General features: G+C 43.0%; 1 protein-coding gene across 48 annotated transcripts in view; it reads right to left on the reverse strand.

Annotated features, from left to right (window-relative positions):
• Epb41l3 (erythrocyte membrane protein band 4.1 like 3) overlaps positions 1-18,525 on the reverse strand; it is a 211,384-nt gene that overhangs the window by 32,200 nt on the left and 160,659 nt on the right. For all 48 annotated transcript variants that reach the window (XM_087194736.1, XM_087194739.1, XM_087194738.1 and 45 more), the window contains 6 exons: positions 17,193-17,297; positions 15,990-16,032; positions 10,456-10,531; positions 7,928-8,146; positions 7,122-7,209; positions 1,703-1,855 (listed from right to left, as the gene is read on the reverse strand). In XM_087194736.1, coding sequence (XP_087050862.1) covers positions 1,703-1,855; positions 7,122-7,209; positions 7,928-8,146; positions 10,456-10,531; positions 15,990-16,032; positions 17,193-17,297 — 684 coding nt within the window. The remainder of the gene's footprint in view (positions 1-1,702; positions 1,856-7,121; positions 7,210-7,927; positions 8,147-10,455; positions 10,532-15,989; positions 16,033-17,192; positions 17,298-18,525) is intronic.

Here is an 18,525-nt window from a genome sequence, read left to right on the forward strand (position 1 = left end):
CCAGACAGGACTCAAACTTTCCGTCCTCCGCTTTGGTCTCTGAGTGCTAGGAGTATAGGTGTCCATGCTCCACCACGCCTGACTGCAATCTTTTTTTTTTTCTGAAATTCACCTCCTTTTTTCTCTTGCCTAAAACCATCTCCATCAGTCAACTTTCCAATGATTTCCTGGTTCCTCTCTGCCTCTTTTGAGGTACCGGGCCTTGTGCCAGGAAAGGGCTCTCCCCGTGAGAACACCCCCGGTTCTGCCCCGGGTCTCACTGCATGCAGAGTCCCTGACCTCCTGGTTCTCCCTGAAGCCGCTCTATCACGTTGTTCCCTCTGTTCTATTCCCACACCCTCTGCCCTGATCTGGGTCCATCTGTACTACTAGGAAGTTGAATTTCACATCCTGGCTCTCTTCTCCAGTCTTCCTCTGTGGCCACTGACACCATCCTCATTCTGTGTTTGCGGAATCTCATCTCATTGGCATCATGGTTCTGTTTCTCTCATACCAAAATCTTAAGAAGAGGAACAAGGTCATATTTCCAATGCTTATCATGATGGCTCGACACTAAGTGCTCACTTAATAAATGTTCAATGAATTCATATGTGTGTGTGCGTTACAAGTGTGGCATACAATATTTGGAAGAGATTAGATATTTAGAATAGATACAATATTTAAAATATTTAAAAAACATAATTCCAGTTAATTTACATGGAAAGCTTATAGATTATTTCAGTTGTCAACGATGACTATGACTTTAAATTTGCAGTCATCATTGTTATTTGATTTATCTGGTTTTTGAAACTGCATTTCCACCAAGAAACTCCACGGGAGTGGTAGATTTTGAAGACAGGAGATACCTGTATCACACCAGACAAGGTTCAGAGTCATAAATGAGAATCTGTGAGTTTGCCTGTCTCCAGTAGATTACCATACCAATGAGAAATTGGAGGCATTTATTAGGTATTTCTTAAACAAATGAAAGCAGGTTACCGGTTATGTAGAAAACAACTAAGGAAGATATGTCTAAGCTGATAATAGAGGGTGTTTAGTTAACAATTCTGATTTGTTATTAGTTTCTGATTAAAAATGTAGGAATAGGGCCGGGGATTTAGCTCAGTGGTTTCGCCGCCTGCTGCGCAAGCGCAAGGACCGGAGATCGATCCCCGGTACCAAAAAAAATAAATAAATAAATAAATAAGTAAACTAAAAAAAAAAAGGTAGGAATATATGGAAATATACTGGGCCGTGGACTATTTACATAATTCACTCCCAGCTTCTTTTGTTCTAATCCTTCTTGCACCTTGAAGCACAATACCTCTCAGCTAGTCACTTTAGGGAACAGACAGATTTGCAGGAAAAAGTAAAAAGAGAATGGAGCTATTAAAAACAGGACACAAGGGAAGAAATTTATTCTCCATGGCTTGAAAAATACAAAAAAATTATTCATGAATCTTGATTTTTATACTGAAATATGTTTTTTAAAAATCCTTTCAATTAATGCATACAGTTGGGAAAAAACTAGAACAACATAATAAAGAAGAGAACATGTTGTTTATTACTGTTTATTGGACAAACCTACAACAAATTCTCCCAGGCATTTAGATATAATTCACCATGTCTCACAATGCTCAGAACTTATGAGCAGAGAATTCAAATTTCTGTTCCCTGTTAGGGACCTTTCTTCCCAATGCACATGCAAATGCAGTGTACTTACCTCTCCCGGCCGAATCTTAATGTAAAAGTTGTTCCTTTTGTATGAGATTTTCAGAACCTTGGGCCAGGCAAATCTGTTTATTCGCAGTCGGTCACGATATATCAACAGACCACTCGCACAGACTCCTAACATGATTTCTACTCCTTCTGAGTCCTGGAAAATTGCAGCAAGAAACAACAAGTCAGTATCTCACTTATTTCTATTTTTTGCTGGATACGAGATTTAAGCCATCAGGATAGAACCTATAATTGACTAAGTGAAATATGAAAAATACTGCAGCCTTTAAAAAAAATTAGCATTAAAAAGTAGCTGTATAAAAAAAAAAGTAGCTGTTTAATGACAATAGATTTCAGCACGGAGATTGTTGGGGTGGAATCTGCTTAGATTTGTGGCGCAAATACTGTACACAGCAGTGGCCCAGGGGGATGACAGCACCTAGCAACCATGTCTGCAGTGGCCACAGTGCCCGTAAGCCGAGTGACAGGCAGGGATACACGGTGCTGTGTGGAATGACTCAGCCTTCACCGCGCCGTGTGGAGGCAGCTGGGAGAAGACCCACAGGCCCAGAGTCCCCACTGACACGCTGCCTGGCTCCAGAGCAGCATTCCTGGCTGACTTGTGTACTAACACAAGGGGCCCTAGCTGGGTGTGGTACCACTGGGAGGCTGAAACAGGAGGATGGCAAGTTCTAGCCCAGCCCGGGCAACTCAGTGACTTAGAGAGACCCTGTCTCAAAACAGAAAATAAAATAAAGGGCTGGGAATGCAGCTCAATATAAAGGCCTGGGATCAATTCCCCAGTCCCCAGGACCACACACACACACACACACACACACACGCACGCACACACGCATAGGAGGCTCGTCTTCCACTTCGAGTATTTTGAGTTTTGTTATTTTAAAAAGAACCTCAGTCCTCTGTATACCACGACGGCCAGAGTAAAAGTTAAATACAAAATAGTCACGGAAAAGTGTGAGCGTGCTCCCTGAAGCCCTCACATACTGCTGGGGAGTGCTCACACTGAGCACGACGACACACACATGGTGGCACGGATGCATGTTAAATATGTGCACAGTGTGCTTTGAAGAAACACTGGGCCACTCTGTAACTGAGACTGGCTTTTGCCACTTGTGCCTTTCCTCTAGGTAGTTCCCTCGGATGCGTGATGTGTAGGTCCTCAGCTGTCACATCGAGCTCAGGAGACAGATGCCTTCAGTCAGTCCCCGCTATGCCACTGAGTTCAGGTAAGATGACATTGACAGTGGCCTTGACTGGGGTGGAAAGCAGGCAGGGCTGCTAGAGCTGCAGACCCCACCCCCTGACTCACTGCTCTCACTGGTGCCAGGCCGGGCACCCCCACAATGCTACACTCCGGCCCTGGGGCTCTGACCCTGTCACTTCTCTCAGGCTGTCCTGGGCTGTGAGTCACTCTGCTGCACCAGCAAAACAGAAAGGGGACAACTAGAGAATCCAGACAGGAGAATCTGTCCATATGGTGGGAAGGGACTTCTCAACTCCTGTCCATGCAATGAACAAGATGCATATCTCAATGTAAAATAAAGACAGTGGTCTCTGGGAAATGTTAAGATGACCATCGGGATACAACTGGTTTAAAATGAAATATCTTACTTTGTCACTGATCTCTCCCTTAGAGACCAAATTACCCTCCCGTAGTGGAACTGTATCACGGCAGGATATTACTGTATAATAGAATTAGAGGAGAACACGAAGACCAGAAACGGCCTGCCATCTACCGAGGGCTTGAATTTGAAAGAGCAATGTAAAGAGCTACAACCTGCTGCTCCCAAGGTGCTGCCCCTGCCAGGAAACCACCCGCCCCATGACAACTCAGAGGTGACCACCTTCCCCAGGGCAGGCCCGAGGAGGCCTTCAGGAATAGCTCCTCTCTGAGTCGCTGGTTTTCACACACAGACTGTAAGTTTAGGAGCTATGTCTTTGGCTTACAGAGGGAAAGGTCGTTTAAAGCCTTTTCATTATTATGTGTTTTAAATCACTCCTTCATGTCAGCGATCATAAGGCAACAGTGTTCCTTAGTGCATGGGGCAGAGGAGGAAGGCGATGACACTTCCTGCCCTTGTGGGCTCCAATACGCACCGCTCTGGGCCCACAAATCAGTGTGTTATTGCTGGTGTAGCCCTTAGCATACGGTGCTGAATCGAGCTTCCCTCAGCTGCCTCCCCTGGAGACTGTAGGCTGGTTAAGAGAAGCATCTCCATTTTATCTTTGTGATCTTAGGGTCAGCACAGGGCCTGTCCACATGTACCAAGCCAACAATGTACAACATACACACCTGCTGAAAGAGAAATGAAAAGGCAGACGCAAAATGATAATGGAGGGATTAAGTGGGGTTTTACATCAGATGCAAGTCTCAATTTCATTAATTGAATGGTGACAAAGAATGATATTTTCATACTGAATTTTCTGCCACAGGCCACAGTATGTGGCTATTTGGATAAATCTTTGGTATTAACAGCCTTGCTTGGGGACAGGTGCATTTCCCATTCAATAGGGGTAGATGCTACTGTTCCTACGGACACGGGACTATCTCAGCCCACCACAAAAGGAATAAAGGGCCACACTGCTCCCTCCGTCTGAGTCCCCATTCAAACACTGCTAATCCTTCAGTACTGCTTGGTCCATGAGACATCTGAGAGGAAATTGTGTCTACACTGCATACTCTTACTTGAAATAAAAGGCTCTGACAAAGCCTATTAAGACTGATGTTAAGTGACACACAAGCAGAGTCATCCTTCCTATGAAAAAAAAAATAAAGTATTTAGGACATGCTTTCCAAAATGTAGGACCTACATCTGCTGTCATGCTCACAAGTGACTGGTGTCACTGATCCTTGAGAGCCAGCCACTCTGCTTGCACGGCTGGCATTTATTCCTTACACAGAGCTGCAGGCTCCAAGACCACAATTCAAGATGTTTAAGTGGACCGTAAAGCTCCGGGCCGTTCCTACCAGCCATAGAAGAAAAGCATCTCCTTTATAACCGGAAATGAGCTCTAATTTAATTCAGTAAATTTTCTCCTTGAAATGATGAAGCCTGCCTGGATGGGAAAATGGAGTCTAAAACCGATGCATCTGTTATACTTACTATTCAGATAGAGTCTCCTAACAGGCTGCATTTGCACTTCCTTAATTCTTTCTTTCTAATTGGCATAATTTCAAATCATATTACTGAATGAAAAAGCAGCCATCTATTCCAACTCAATAGCTCCAGCAATGACAAGAGACTTTATTTTTACTGATTGGAAAACAGATACATCCTGAGTTGCACTTCCCTAAATATAGGCCCTAATCCTTATTTTTTTGTCTAGGCAGTAAATGAATCAAAGTTCATGGTTTGACCCCAAAATACTTTAGATTTGCTCAAATTCTCATGCTGATTTCATTTTGTTCTTGTGTCCTTATCATTTAGCCAGGTAGGTTAAAAACTCTAAAAGAAATAAAATAAAATAAAAAGATCTTAGTGCCTGGATCATATTTTTACATTGAAATCCTCCCTCTAACGTATACTTGGCAAAAACTACAAAACACTTTGTTCGCTGAGTGTGAATTAAGTGAAAAGGCATAGTAACGAACGGGCAAATAAAGCCACACCTGCTGGTGTAATTACACACAAATGTCAATGTGCTCAGCATCCGAGATCCCAGCACCTTCCTGGCGGAAGCCTCAGCCAAATCTCAGAGACGGTGCACGCGCGGCCTTGAGAACCTCACAGACATCACCAATCAAACCTCATGGACTCGATGCCCACCGACTTCCGGTCCAAACTCATCGTGTGTCGATCTGCTCCCTGAATGTCAACAACAGCCAAACAACAGCTTCACTTCCATCAGCAACGGAACTTCCAGATCACAGATTTCCCTCTCTCTGGTTATCAGGGTTGTTAAGATGTTTGTCTGAGCACAGCCAGTCTTCATTTCTTGGCCCTGAACCTGACTCTGTGTAGGACACTGCTTGCCTGGAAGCCTGCAACTGCACATCCTTGGGGTCCCAGACTGAAACTGGCAACTGTCTACCACAGGTTGAATCTGCATCCCTACAAAGGACAATACCATCTTGTCAGCTGTCACCAGAAGAAACTACCCCTGAACTTGGGAGAGTGACCTTTTGAACACTGCAGAAGCAGCAGAATCCAACCTAATATCACTTATTTTGCTGATAAAAGTTTTTACAAAAGCTTTCCTGAATTACCACAGTGCTTTCGTTCACAGCAATTTAAGGAGTAGACTAGTAGTCTACAGACTCACTCTCTTACTAAAGAAGCACAGTGCTGGGTTCAAGCTGATCCCTCTTCCCTCACAGCTGAAACCCTCCCACAGCTCAACTCTGGTTTCCTTCTGTCCAGGATACACCTTCTAACCTTGTACCCGATAGCAGTTTGCAACATCACCGTTGGCTTGGAGGCCTAATTTTAAGTGAAACTTTAAAAAACAAAAAAAACTTATTTCAAAGTACTGGTTATATGGCACAGTATTTAAACTTTAGAGATAGAATAATTTAAATTTAACATGAACTTATTAATGCCTGGGTGGGTTCCAGAATAACATAACAGACGTGGTACTTGGGGCTTAGACAATCAGCCAAGTTTAGACAGTAAGACAGATAGGAAGGAGGCTGACAGTCCAGACAAAGGGGGCCATATTTTGGGGGAAAGGCAAGACAGTGCTTGGTGGGAGCAAAGGGCACTTGGTTGCCTTTGTAACCTGTAACCAGGAGGGCAGGTGAGCTGAGAGCTTGTCTGGTCAAGGGACATTTCCAACAGAATCAACTGGCAATCCGAAGCTTTGCCTACCATGGGCTTCCTGGGAGCCTAGGCCAGGAGTAACCTAAGTGTAATGGTTTATATCTAGATGTCACCCCAAAGCCTGACCTGCTCATAGGTGGGGGCCTGGGGAGGTGAGTGGATTATGGGGGCATGATAGTCATCAGTGGATTATAGCTCAGTGTGGTGTTGGGAAGAAGTGGGTCACTGGACCATGTCCTGGCAAGTCTACTGCCCTCCTTCCTTGATCTCTCTGTGCTTCTTGCCTGCCATACCATGGACTGTTTCTCTTTTGCCATGCCACCCTGCCTTGGAGCCAGCCAATGACGGACTGACACCTCTACAAACTGTGACCTAAAATAAACCTTTCCTCCTTCAACTTGTGGGTGTTGGATATGGTGTCTCAGTGACAAGAAAGTAACTAGGACATAAGTCTCAGTCACAAAGACTAACCTTCTGTGAATATCAGAGCTAAGATAGTTTTATCATGGAATAAGGCTTAAAAGGCAAACACAAATTGAACCCTCAAAGATTCTGTTTATGTTAATGGATGTATAAATCGACAGCTTACTGAAATAGTAACACTGAACTGAATGAAAGAATTTTGGGTTTGAAAAGGCATACCTTGGCATGATGTAAATCTACCCCATACATGGAGAGCTTTTTGGCGTTTTCCAAGAAATGCATTTCTGCTTCCGCTGGTGTCATTCCTCTGATTGGAAAAAAAAAATGTATTTACAAGGCTGGTTTCCCTGCTTATCAATTAGAATTAGAAATTAAAAAGCAAGTAGCTGATCTTCTTTTATCTGGTGGGGCTGCAAAATTTTCCAGTTCTTTTTTTTATCTTACAAGAAAGTCCTCAGTGATTCATGGGCAAATACAGGTGGAACACTGCTAATTAAATATCAAAACCCAAAATGCTCCACAGTCTGAAGTGCTCCAACACAACACCACAAGGGGAAAATTCCACACCTGACCTCATGGGATGTGTCGCAGTCAAAGCGAAGGAACACTGAAACATACTGTGTAAAAGCACCATCAGGCTGCGTGTATAAAAATATAAATAAATGAATAAATACATTTTGCGTTTAAATTTGGGTTCTCTTCCTCAAGATATTTCATTGTTTACACGCAAATATTCCAACATCTGAAAAATTCCAAACTCTGAAATACTTGTGGTCCTAAGCAGTTTGGATTAGGGAGGCTCAACCTGTACGTAAGAAAAGTGTAATGCGATGACGGCTTTGAGGGAAGACACTGTAAATGGACAGCGGTGTTCTGCAGGGATCTCACCCACCCCAGAGCTCTCCCGGGTATGACTCACTGCTGACACCTGCCCTTCGTGCACCGAGAGCATGACCGGGACGGCCGAAGAGCAGTGTCCCCAGCATGACGCATGAGGCGAAGTCACGCTCAGCATCCCCACCAACCTGTGGCTCTTGTGCAGCTCAACCACCTTATCCTCCAGCTCCTTCGTGTGGTTCGGGGCAAAGCGGAACTCGCTGATGTAATCACTGCCACACTCGTCAGGGTCGTAGTCTCCAAGTTCTGACTGGACCGTGTAGGAGCCCAGCAGGGCGAGGGTCACGAAGGAGCAAGGCAGCCGTCCAGACACGATGTCATCGCGTAGCTGGAGGCAGAGGTAGTACCTGCAGGACAGAGGCCAGCAAGAGGCATGGGGGGACCGCTCAGCGCCACTGTGGGTAAGCGTGCTGTCCAGTGACCTTGCTAGGACACAGTCTCTAACATCTGTCCCTGCTGACATTCATTTCATCTACAAGTGATGTAGACACAAGGGGAAAGTCCTGGGCTGCAAAGGTATTTAAGGGTGCCTAGACAAAGGCCGTTTTCATAATAAAACAGGACTTTATCAGTAACGGACAGAGCAAAAGAAATCTAAAGACATGTCCTCCTAACATCTTTTAACTTTTAAAGTCAAATGAACAGTTCCCAACATACTCCCAATAAATACTTAGTTGAGGAAATTACAATATAAATATGATGCTCTTAAATATGATTCTTAGTCCCAACCAGCGTTCCGGAGGCCTCATTTCAAATCTAGATGACCGGTCTTTCCCTATGACCAAGCCAGACTTCAGGTAACACCAGCTGTGCCCTCAAAAGCTAGGATGTTTTCCAAAGTTTAACTCAGCTGAATACTAACATTAAAGAACTACGATCTTAAAATCCGAGAATCTTGTCACTGTAAGCAAACAGTTTTAAACTGAAGAAATATACAATGTTTTTCATGAAATTTTGCCATGATAGCATAAAACATCTTCACTGACAGCTGATTTGTATTCTTTGTTATTTTGTCTTAAGACAGTCCAGGGTTAACACTGTTGAATTTTAATAATACCTCTCACCTACCTTTCATATAGGCAATAAACTGTGATTCTGTCGAAAAGGAGGACTATGTAAAGTCTTAAAGTCCCTTTAAGTGTAAGTAAAATCCATATAACCCAGATATAAAAACCCTTAAACACTTGACAGGTTCTCCAAACACTACACACATAGATAGAAAGAAACCAATCACTGAAGTTTCAAATCTAGGTATACACAGCCTCCACAATCGCAAGTTAAACAGTCCCTCACTACTCACTAAAAAGTATCTTTACTCTGATTTACTGCAAGTATGAGAGAAATCTAAAATGGAAAAGAAACGTGTTGTTACCCTCCTCCAATTATGTCTAGTGAAACTGTTTTTGATCCTAACAACTGACTGAACCTGTTTGGAGTAATTTCCCTTTGATGAAAAGTGCCCCTCACGGAGGGTGTGAGGCTCAGGTAGAAATTCTGTGCACCAGACGGAGTCACTTTGTCTGGTCATGAACATGTTACCCGCAGAGCGAGTGGGGGGTCCCGAACAGAACGCAGGGAAGTCTAGGAGGACACGTGGGAAGCCAGGTAGGATGGCTCCATGCCTGTGTCCTGCCCACCCTCTAACTCATGTGCTGAATTCTATTTCCAAGGTGCTGGAGTAGGAGGCAGGGTCTCTGGGAGATAACTGGGCAAGGGGTCACGCCTTCATCAAGGAGATCAGCACCCATACCGAGGAAGCCAGAGAGAGACCCCTGGCCCTTCCACCATGGCAGGACACAGAGAACAAGAGGACAGGAATCTGCAACTGGAAGCTGAGCCTCACAGGAATACCACCCTGACCTTGAACTTCCAGCCTCGGAAACTGTGAGAAATAGATTTCTATTGTTTATAAAGCAGCCAGGCCATGATGTTCTGTAACAGTAACTGGAACCGACGGAGCCACCCAACACTGCTTCTCAAAGGAGTCCCTTTCGCACTTAGCTCAGCCAGCAAGCTGGAATTTTTTTTTTTTTTTCGGTACTGGGGATTGAAGTCAGGTCCTTGTGCTTGCGAGGCAGGTGGCAGAACCACTGAGCTAAATCCCTGGCCCAAGCTGGAATATTTTTATGTTTAGATTCTTTTCTTAACCTCTTTCCAGAAAACAAATTAATCAATTTCCTTGTACATGTAGGGCATAAAAAGCAAACTCTTAGCTTTATATGCATTTGTTTGTATCTTTCTGTGTGTGTCTGTGATTTTTTAAACAACTGTGAAGCATCAACTTTGGTATAAATAAAGCGTAAGCATCTAACGACATGTTTTACTATAAAGCAGAGCACCAAGAATGGCTACAGCACTGAAGGCTGAATCCCATCCAGTTCTGCAGTGGTGGGTGGATGACAGCATCTCCATTCTGCCTGTTTTCCCACCAGGGTCAGGCAGATGGGAGTGTCAGGCTAGCACCAGAGTCAGCTGTTACCAGACAGGATCTGGCAAAGCTTCCCGTCAGATGTTTGCGCTCACGCAGTTGTCCTTTTCTTGGTATGTAAGCATGGGTGACTACAGCCACACACGTAGCATCCTCTTCTCTGGACCCCCCGAGAGGCCCACAGCTCCCCCAGAGTGGCTGTCCTGCTCACAGACAGCAATCAAATACCTGGTTATATCTTCAGAGAGCTGGGAAGGGTCTGGTGGGTAAAACTTCACATTAAATGAAAAGTGCCAAGCGCCACCTGTAGGGACAGGAAAACAAGTCAGAGTGAGACCTTGGAAAACTCACTTATGAGTTTTACTGATTGCTGGAAGGACCTCACTCCGAGCACTAATACCCGGCCAGTTCTGATCACTAACGGAAAACAAGCAAGTCTCTGTTAAACGAAGCCACAGATAAGTCTGAAGCCTCCTCTAATTTCTAATCGTGTCCTCAATCAAATCCTTTAGAGGCACTTTTAACCAGCGAGGCAATTCACCAAACTTCCTTCCGTTCTTAGCATCAAAGATAAGCCTCCGGAAGGAAGAAGGGATAACGTAAATGATATGGAAAATCCTCCATCAGATAAGCCTGGAATGAATTTCTGGGCAGCTCACATAACAACACTACAAACATAATTCCCATTGTCTTTGTCCTCTCTGCTTTGTTATTATAGGTCAAGCTGCATTATAATAAATGTCAAGGGACAAGCTAACACAGTTGTATTTCATGGGAAGGTTGGCTGTAGTGAATAATGCTTTAATATCTGGCTGCTGAAGTCTTTGTTCACTCGCGGCACTTTTAGGCGAGATAGATACTGAGCGAATTTCCTGTGCATTGTGCAATGCTACGCCTCCGTAGCCTTTGATAGGACAGACCGTCTTCACTCGGTGGCACTGACCTAGCGTTGCTGCAGCCGTGGAAAGGGTTAGCCAGATGGGAGTTCACAGCTGCCTACTCCACATCTATCTCTGAAACAGCCTTACTGAGCTCCATGGGTCATGATGCTACCTTTGCTTGTGAACGATTTACCAACAGAAACATGACAAAGACATCCTTTTCTGCACTTATTACATCTTGGTGATCACTTGTTAAATTCATTCACCTTGTTCTTTCCTTTGGGCTTTTAAATGCACTCGTTTATCAAGATCTGGGGGTCACTTCTCTGCGACACTCCTCTTACTGAAAGTTCCTCTGCCTGGGGCCTGGCTGGGTTCTGCATGAGGCCTTGGAGAACTCATCCCAGGCCCCCCAGCTTCTATGCCAGAAGCTTTCCAATTATGGCCTGTGCTTGCTGTCATGCCTGTGCCCTGACACGACACCCTGCATGCCTCGAGTGATCTCCTCAGACATCCAAATGCACCCACTCCGTGAAATATTCTCCAGAAACTCCACTTTCTCCACGAGCTCTTCCCAAACATCGGGAATGAAGGTGCAGCGATGAATTTATCAGCTCGTTTCCTGCATTGTTCTCTTCATACATGGCAATACTTAGCTCCACCAGTTTTCTACATTTCTGTCATAAATCCACGTTTATTCCTGACACTACCCTGTATGTCACACTCAGGGTTCTACATGCCAAGTATCTCACCCAAGTGGTCCCATGAGGGATTTAGCAGAGGACTAGATATTATTGGCTATTTAATACCATTTTTAAACCACTCAAAGTATCACTGAAACATGAGCTGGAAGAATTAGAAATTATAAAACCTCTGTCCATCAAATATAAATCTTGTGATTGTTTTTTCCACTGTTCTCCAAAAAGTCCTTTGTCATTCTAAAAATAGTCTGATTTGGTTTTACTTTTCTATTGATTCCTGCTCACTTTCTACTGAAATAGATCCCTCCAATGTTTGCCAATAATAAGGTTTCATAATGAGAGCTGACTTCTCCCCCAAGCAGGCAGAATTAAAAATAATGGATTAGTTATGGGAAATGGTTTAATGCTCTTTTGTAATTTTCATCCACTTCAAAGTATGCCTTGATTCCAGTGAATCATCTGGCAATGTAATTAAACAATCTTATAATAAACTTGGTCAAAATTCTCCATTGGAAACTAACAAATAATAAAACTATGAGCAATACATTTCAATGCAAAAATCCTCATTCTGGAAGAGCAAGTTGCACATTACAATGGGCCTAACAAGTATCTGAAGTGCTTGTTAAAGATGCCAATGCTTGGGCTCCACCTCCAAGATTTTTACTCCTCGGATCTGGAATATGGTACAGGCTTGTGGTTTTAATAAGCTCCCTTGTGGTTCCAATACAGGAGGGTTTTGGATCCACAGTGAAGATCACTATTACTAAGAACTCCATATTCCTAAGGTTATATATCAAAAACTAACTACAAGGTCTTTTGGGACATTATTCTGAAACAATGGTGAAGTTTAGAGAAACTGCAATACAATGGACATTGCAACCAAGAGGGACAAAAGGTCAGCAAAGCTGACATAGTGGCACACACCTGTAATCCAGCACTTCGGGAGGCTTAGGCAAGAGGGTCGCAAGTTTGAGCCCAGTCTAGGCAGCTCAGCTACTTAGTGAGAGCCTGTCTTAGAACACGAACATTTCAAAAGGGACAGGGATACACCTCAGTGTGAAGGCCCTGAGTTCAGTCCTTGGAATGGAAAAAAACTCCTCAGTGAAATGAGGCATAAAACCAAAACTTAATGAACAGGCAGATGAATTCCCCGTTGAGAAGAGAACAGATACCCATCAGTTGGGAGGATGTGCTCATACATGAGCTGGCTTGCGGCCTACGTCTGCTCAGACACGGCCCTGACCTGACCAGAAACAGGAAATGAACCGGCTTGGACACAAGAAAATAGGTATTTCTGTAATGCTGATGTAGGGTTTTGAATTACAAATTTAGGGTAAACACAAAACTGTGGCACTGAGTGGAGTTCATTCTTGTGAAAAATTTCTAATGCCAAAATCTTAAGATTTCAAAACAGACTGCATTGGTATCATAAAACCACTGTAAATCATATATTCTATACCACAAATATACCAGATTCACAGTCACAAAATAGAGTATAGAGTATATTTAGGAGTTTTGTTTGAGATATGGCATGCATCATGCAGGACCAGAATTAGTTCCGAAGAACAAATTTTTCAGTTTCAGAAATTACTATGTCATAAATTTGTAACTGAAAATGTTCATTCATCAGCATGGGCTCCACAGAGCGATCTTAATTCTAGAGGCCGGGCTGTGGACTTGCATAATGAAGACGGGAAACACTCTTTCTTCATCTATGCTGGGAAGAGGAGGCAATGGTAAATAAGTACTTTAGGTCTGATACTATTTCCCTGCTTTGGTAGGACTGAATTTTGTGCAAAGAGGCATTTTAGTGGATAGCAAGCAACAAGGAATACAGATAGAAATACCAACTTATACTTTTAAAGCCATCCCAAGTTTCCCTGTCCCCTCCTCTGCAAGATGGGCAGTTTTCTTTAGGTGACAGTCACCTATACTGCCTGACCCACAGGCTGGAAACATCTTTTAAGTTTCACATTTTGTTTTGGTCTCTTTAGCTTTCCTGTCTGAGAAGGAGGGAGCACAAAAGAGAAATGAGGGGACAAAAGAATCCTATCAGCAATATTAAAGAAAAGAGCCACTTGTAGGTAGCCTTACTTGCAAGAGTGCCATAACTTACCCTGGAATACTTTATAAATTTTCAAAGCACTCTGCAGTTGTTAACCAGGCCAGCATCTCATTAGGCGAATAAAGACTATGTCAGACACCCCAAATGCTAAGATATATATTTAGCACGTCTTAATAACTCCATAAAAGATCTGTAGGCCATATTCATCATTTTAATCTTTTTGTTAGGATTCCTTGGAACAAGAAAAATGTGTTTCACCTATTTATCCCACTGTAGCCATTCTTGTTTTCAATCTCAATAACAAACTAATTCATCATCAAGTTTCTAGTTTATAGATACCTCAAATTTCTCTAAAAATATGATGAATGATGTTATCTATATAAATAATCAACAAATTCTCTAATATCTAGAAGTATAGTGATCAACAGGGTGTTACTTCATATGAAACCATTTCAAACTGCTTACTAGCGGTTACAATTTATTAATACTTAGGGTATTCTGCTATCTCAGAACTTACACAGGTACTAAGAAGTGTTTGTTCTTTCTTAATAGTAAGCTATTTGAAAACTTGAATGGGAATGATGCTGTCATTAATAAACTGGTCTTAAATTTATCCTGCAAAAAGAGTTAGGTGTTCAGGAGAATTAATCTAGTTTTTATTGATTAAAAATGTGAATTAAAAAAAATCAGCTATTCAAGATTACATACATAAATACATTATAGGTGATGAAAGTGTTAAAGAATAAAAAAACCCTCCTCCTTTTCAACCCCTTATTTTTTATTACTGCTACTATTTTTCATGCTCCCCACAAGTTTCCCATGTGGCTCTGTGTAAATAACTTTCAAAAAACAAATGTCATAAACACTATTTTGCAACCCAATTTTCACTAACAAGAGCCAAGCCCAATTCTATGGCTCTTCTATGACTAATGTCATCATTTCTTTACAAATAGATATTTAGGTCTCCTCTAGTTTTCTGCTTCTGCAAACAGTACTAGAAATGAGCATTCATGTGCACACGAATGCATTTTTTCTCTAATACATATGCTGAGTAATTTCTTCATGTAAAACTAAAGGTCAGACAGCAAGTACATTTTAAATTTTAATAAATACTATGCCTTCTCTATGGTTTGCAACAATTTATACTTCTGTCAACTGGGTCCATACTTGCCAGTGAAATTCAGGATTAAACTCGTTAAATTTTTAAAGTCTTTGCTAATCCAAACAGGTGAAAAGGGATCAGCTTCCTTCCCTCCCGGTACCAGGGATCAAACTCGGGACCTTGCGTTTGCGAGTCAGGCGCTGGAACCACTGAGCTAAATCCCGGGCCCCTCTCCCTTCCTTCCTTCTTAACTTTCTTTCTTCCTTTTCCCTTTTATTTCTTTGTGATGCTAGTTTTGGTTGTTTAGTTTCCTTCCTTTCTCTTCTTTTCCCTTTTCTTTCTTTCTTTTCTTTCTCTCCTTCCTCTCTCTCTTCCTTACCTGCTGGACACTGAACCCCAGGGCCTCCAGCCTGTCAGGCAACTGCTCTACAACTGACCCATAAGCACAGCCCAGGATGTTTCATTTTAACTTGCATTTAACCATTAGCTGTCTTAACTTGCTTAGTACTTATTAGCTACTTTTATTTCAAATTTTGAGAAGCTCATGGACTTTTTCTTGTCCATTAGGAAATATACATTTCTTTACTTATCTTCTGGGCCCAAGAAAAGAGGTGGTCACCAGACAATAACTTCAGTCTTCTTTGTTATTCCAGTTTTTAAAACTATCACGTGACCATTACTCTTAGGTTGGCTTTCATATGCTTGTGGCAGTTAGGTTTAATATAATATTAAGTTTGGAACTTTAAATGATTAAGTGACAACTGGCATATCACTTAAGACATGTTTTCTCTCTATGTAGAGACAGGGGACTGGCCAAGTACAAAGTCATTTTAATTTTTCAGTTGTGATGATGGAAAATGGGTACTGTCAGAGCCGGACCAATTTGCCCAATCAAACTTGAGCTTGGAATCTGTCTTTCAAAAAGCTATTCACATTGGCCACTCGGATGTGGTTATTACTCTGCTCTCTACAAATCTTCACCTTATGTAATAAAATAATCTGAAAAAACTTACTTCGAATCTGTTTTTTAATTTCCTTAGCAGGGTCCAACCAATTCTGAAAAGGAAATGACATTTTGAATTTGAATCAGAGAAGAATAAAAACGGCTTGACGATTAGGTACCGACAGGCCCTAAGCACACGTGAGAGGGTGATCGCGGCAAGGCCCCCATGGCCCCCCTCCCTCCGTCTGCAACCCGAAGCCAGGCCCTGTGCAGGTCCTGACATGGGCCCAATGAGAAGAGGCGCACACGGACAATTCCCGCCTCACGGAATGCCTTTTTCTTTCTTTCTGTTCTTTTTTTACAACCATTGACTTAGGGATTTGAGCTAACATGGAAGCTGAAGGGAAATGACAGAAGATTCTATGTTCAAATAAATTCCCAGAAAGAAGGTACATGCAACTGTCCACATGGTTTTAGCCATTCATTTCTAGGTGACCGACATCTGTGATCGCAGACTGAGAGCCATCTACCTGAAAATTTCCTAATGAATGGAATGTTCGCTTGAGTTTTGACATTTTCCTCACTGGAAAAATCAGACATGTAATAATGAAATTAGACATTGCCCAGTAACTTCATTAGCAACACTCAGGGCACAACACACAAATAAGTGACACTTCAATGTTTTGCATCAATACAATGGAAACAATTCCTCTTTTTCATTTCTGCAGCCAGCTGCGGGGTAAGCTCCAAATAGAAAGCTTGGTTTGGGTGTAAGCGTCTATAGAGGTAATGCCTTACACACTGGACACCTAGAAAAGACTTTGGACAGGTCTGAGGCTGCAAACATCCACCTGACTGGTGAGAAAGTGAAAGCATAAGATGAATTAAGAACAGGACAGCAGTCCCAACAGCACGCAGCCCTGACAGCTATGTCACAACTATAGCATCTTCACGGCAATCTGGGGCAAGAGCATGTTTTCTGCACGAGCATCCAAGTACTTGATTTCCCTGAAACCCACTGGAATCTGTGGGCCACATGCACAGATCCACACACACGCTCATGCTTTGCTGGAGCCATAGCTCACTCATGGGTGAAGAACACCCTTGAGCTGACTTGCTCTTTTCAAAACAGCCAGGATCCTAGGGTGCTGTCAAGGTGCCCTTCCTGGAGGGAACGGGCACTGAGCGGCTTGGAGGGACCTGGCCTGCGTGGTGCGAAGGGCGGAGGGGACCGTGAGCGCACGAGCGTGTGTCCCGGCCTCCGCACTCTCACCTTCTGGTTCTCGGCATCGCGGTACGTGAGGCCAAAGTAGTCCTTCTCCAGCAGGTTCAGGTGCTCGCACACTTTGTCAAACAGCACTTGCCCTCGGGAGCGTTTCTAAGGAAACAGAATGAAGACCGAGTCAGCGCTGAGAAGTGGCCCGGGCGCGGTCAGCACACCCGGAAAGGGCTGGCAGTGTCCAGGCAGGGACAAGACAGAGGCTCAAAGACGTGGAGCCCAGTGGTAAGCCCAGCCCTGCGATCAGCAGGGACCCAGAGGTCAGCGGCTGGGCGCGACTCCTGCACAGAGCAGCGGGAAGCCCCGATGCGATGCTCAGGAGCCTCAACTATTTCGTGATGGTCCTCACGCAGAAACTCCAAGGGTCATTCTCCTAACGCCGGTTAAACTCAGCCCATCTGGTTATCCTTGATTTTTGCCATGCATGTCAGTCCTGTATTACGGTTTCCAAATTTCTCTTAGTTTCTTTGAAAACAAGTAATATTTTTCCCCAGAACCTTCACACTCTGTCCCCAGCCCTTTTTGCTTTTGTTTTTATTTTGAGACAAGGTCTTGCTGAGTCACTAAGCTGTCCAGGGTGGGCTCGAACTAGCAGTTCTCCTGCCTCAGCCTCCCAGAGCATGCCAGAACAAATACTTATTTAACATAACAGAACATTAAGTTTAATGATTTTAATTACCCTGCAGACATAAAATACAGGTGCATGTGCTTTTTTTGGATCATCAAGCAGTTACCTGGAGAAAGGGGGAAAGGTATTCATCTGGGGAAAAAAATCTGTCGGCTTAATTTATTTTGATACATTTTACCATATTTTCATGTAATGCCTCAAAGTTCTTTAAACATGGCCTTGAAGTCTGCCATGGATTAACTGGCAACAATTAAGCTAAATTACTTTTGTGTTTGTGTGGCACTAATATTTTATATCTAATACCTTAAGCATATTTGTCTTTAAGATTGAATGTACTAACAATGAGACATATGAAAACTGACAAATGACATCCAGGCCAAAATAAGGATCAGAAGAGCTGTGGGTGGGTGTGTCCCCATGGGGCTGTAACTGTGCTGAGACTTAATTATTCAGCCTCCTCCGGCATGGCTGCTTGGGACAAAGGGTAAATTTATGATAGTAAAGGTGAAATTGTAGCTAACTAAAATAATCAATGATGCACTTGCAAAAAAAGTCACTTCCAGAAAATATGAAAATAAATAATTTTTTTAGCAAAACTACAGCACATGGCTCATCGCCTATGAATCAATGGTACAACAATGCAATGCTGCTTGCTGTTTAAATATTTCTAAATAACAGCATATTATTTCTAAATAATTC

This window comes from Heterocephalus glaber, unplaced genomic scaffold, assembly GCF_053883595.1.
Source record: "Heterocephalus glaber isolate CG9 unplaced genomic scaffold, H.glaber_assembly_v1.0 deba00000331, whole genome shotgun sequence".
Classification (NCBI taxonomy): Eukaryota; Metazoa; Chordata; class Mammalia; order Rodentia; family Bathyergidae; genus Heterocephalus; species Heterocephalus glaber.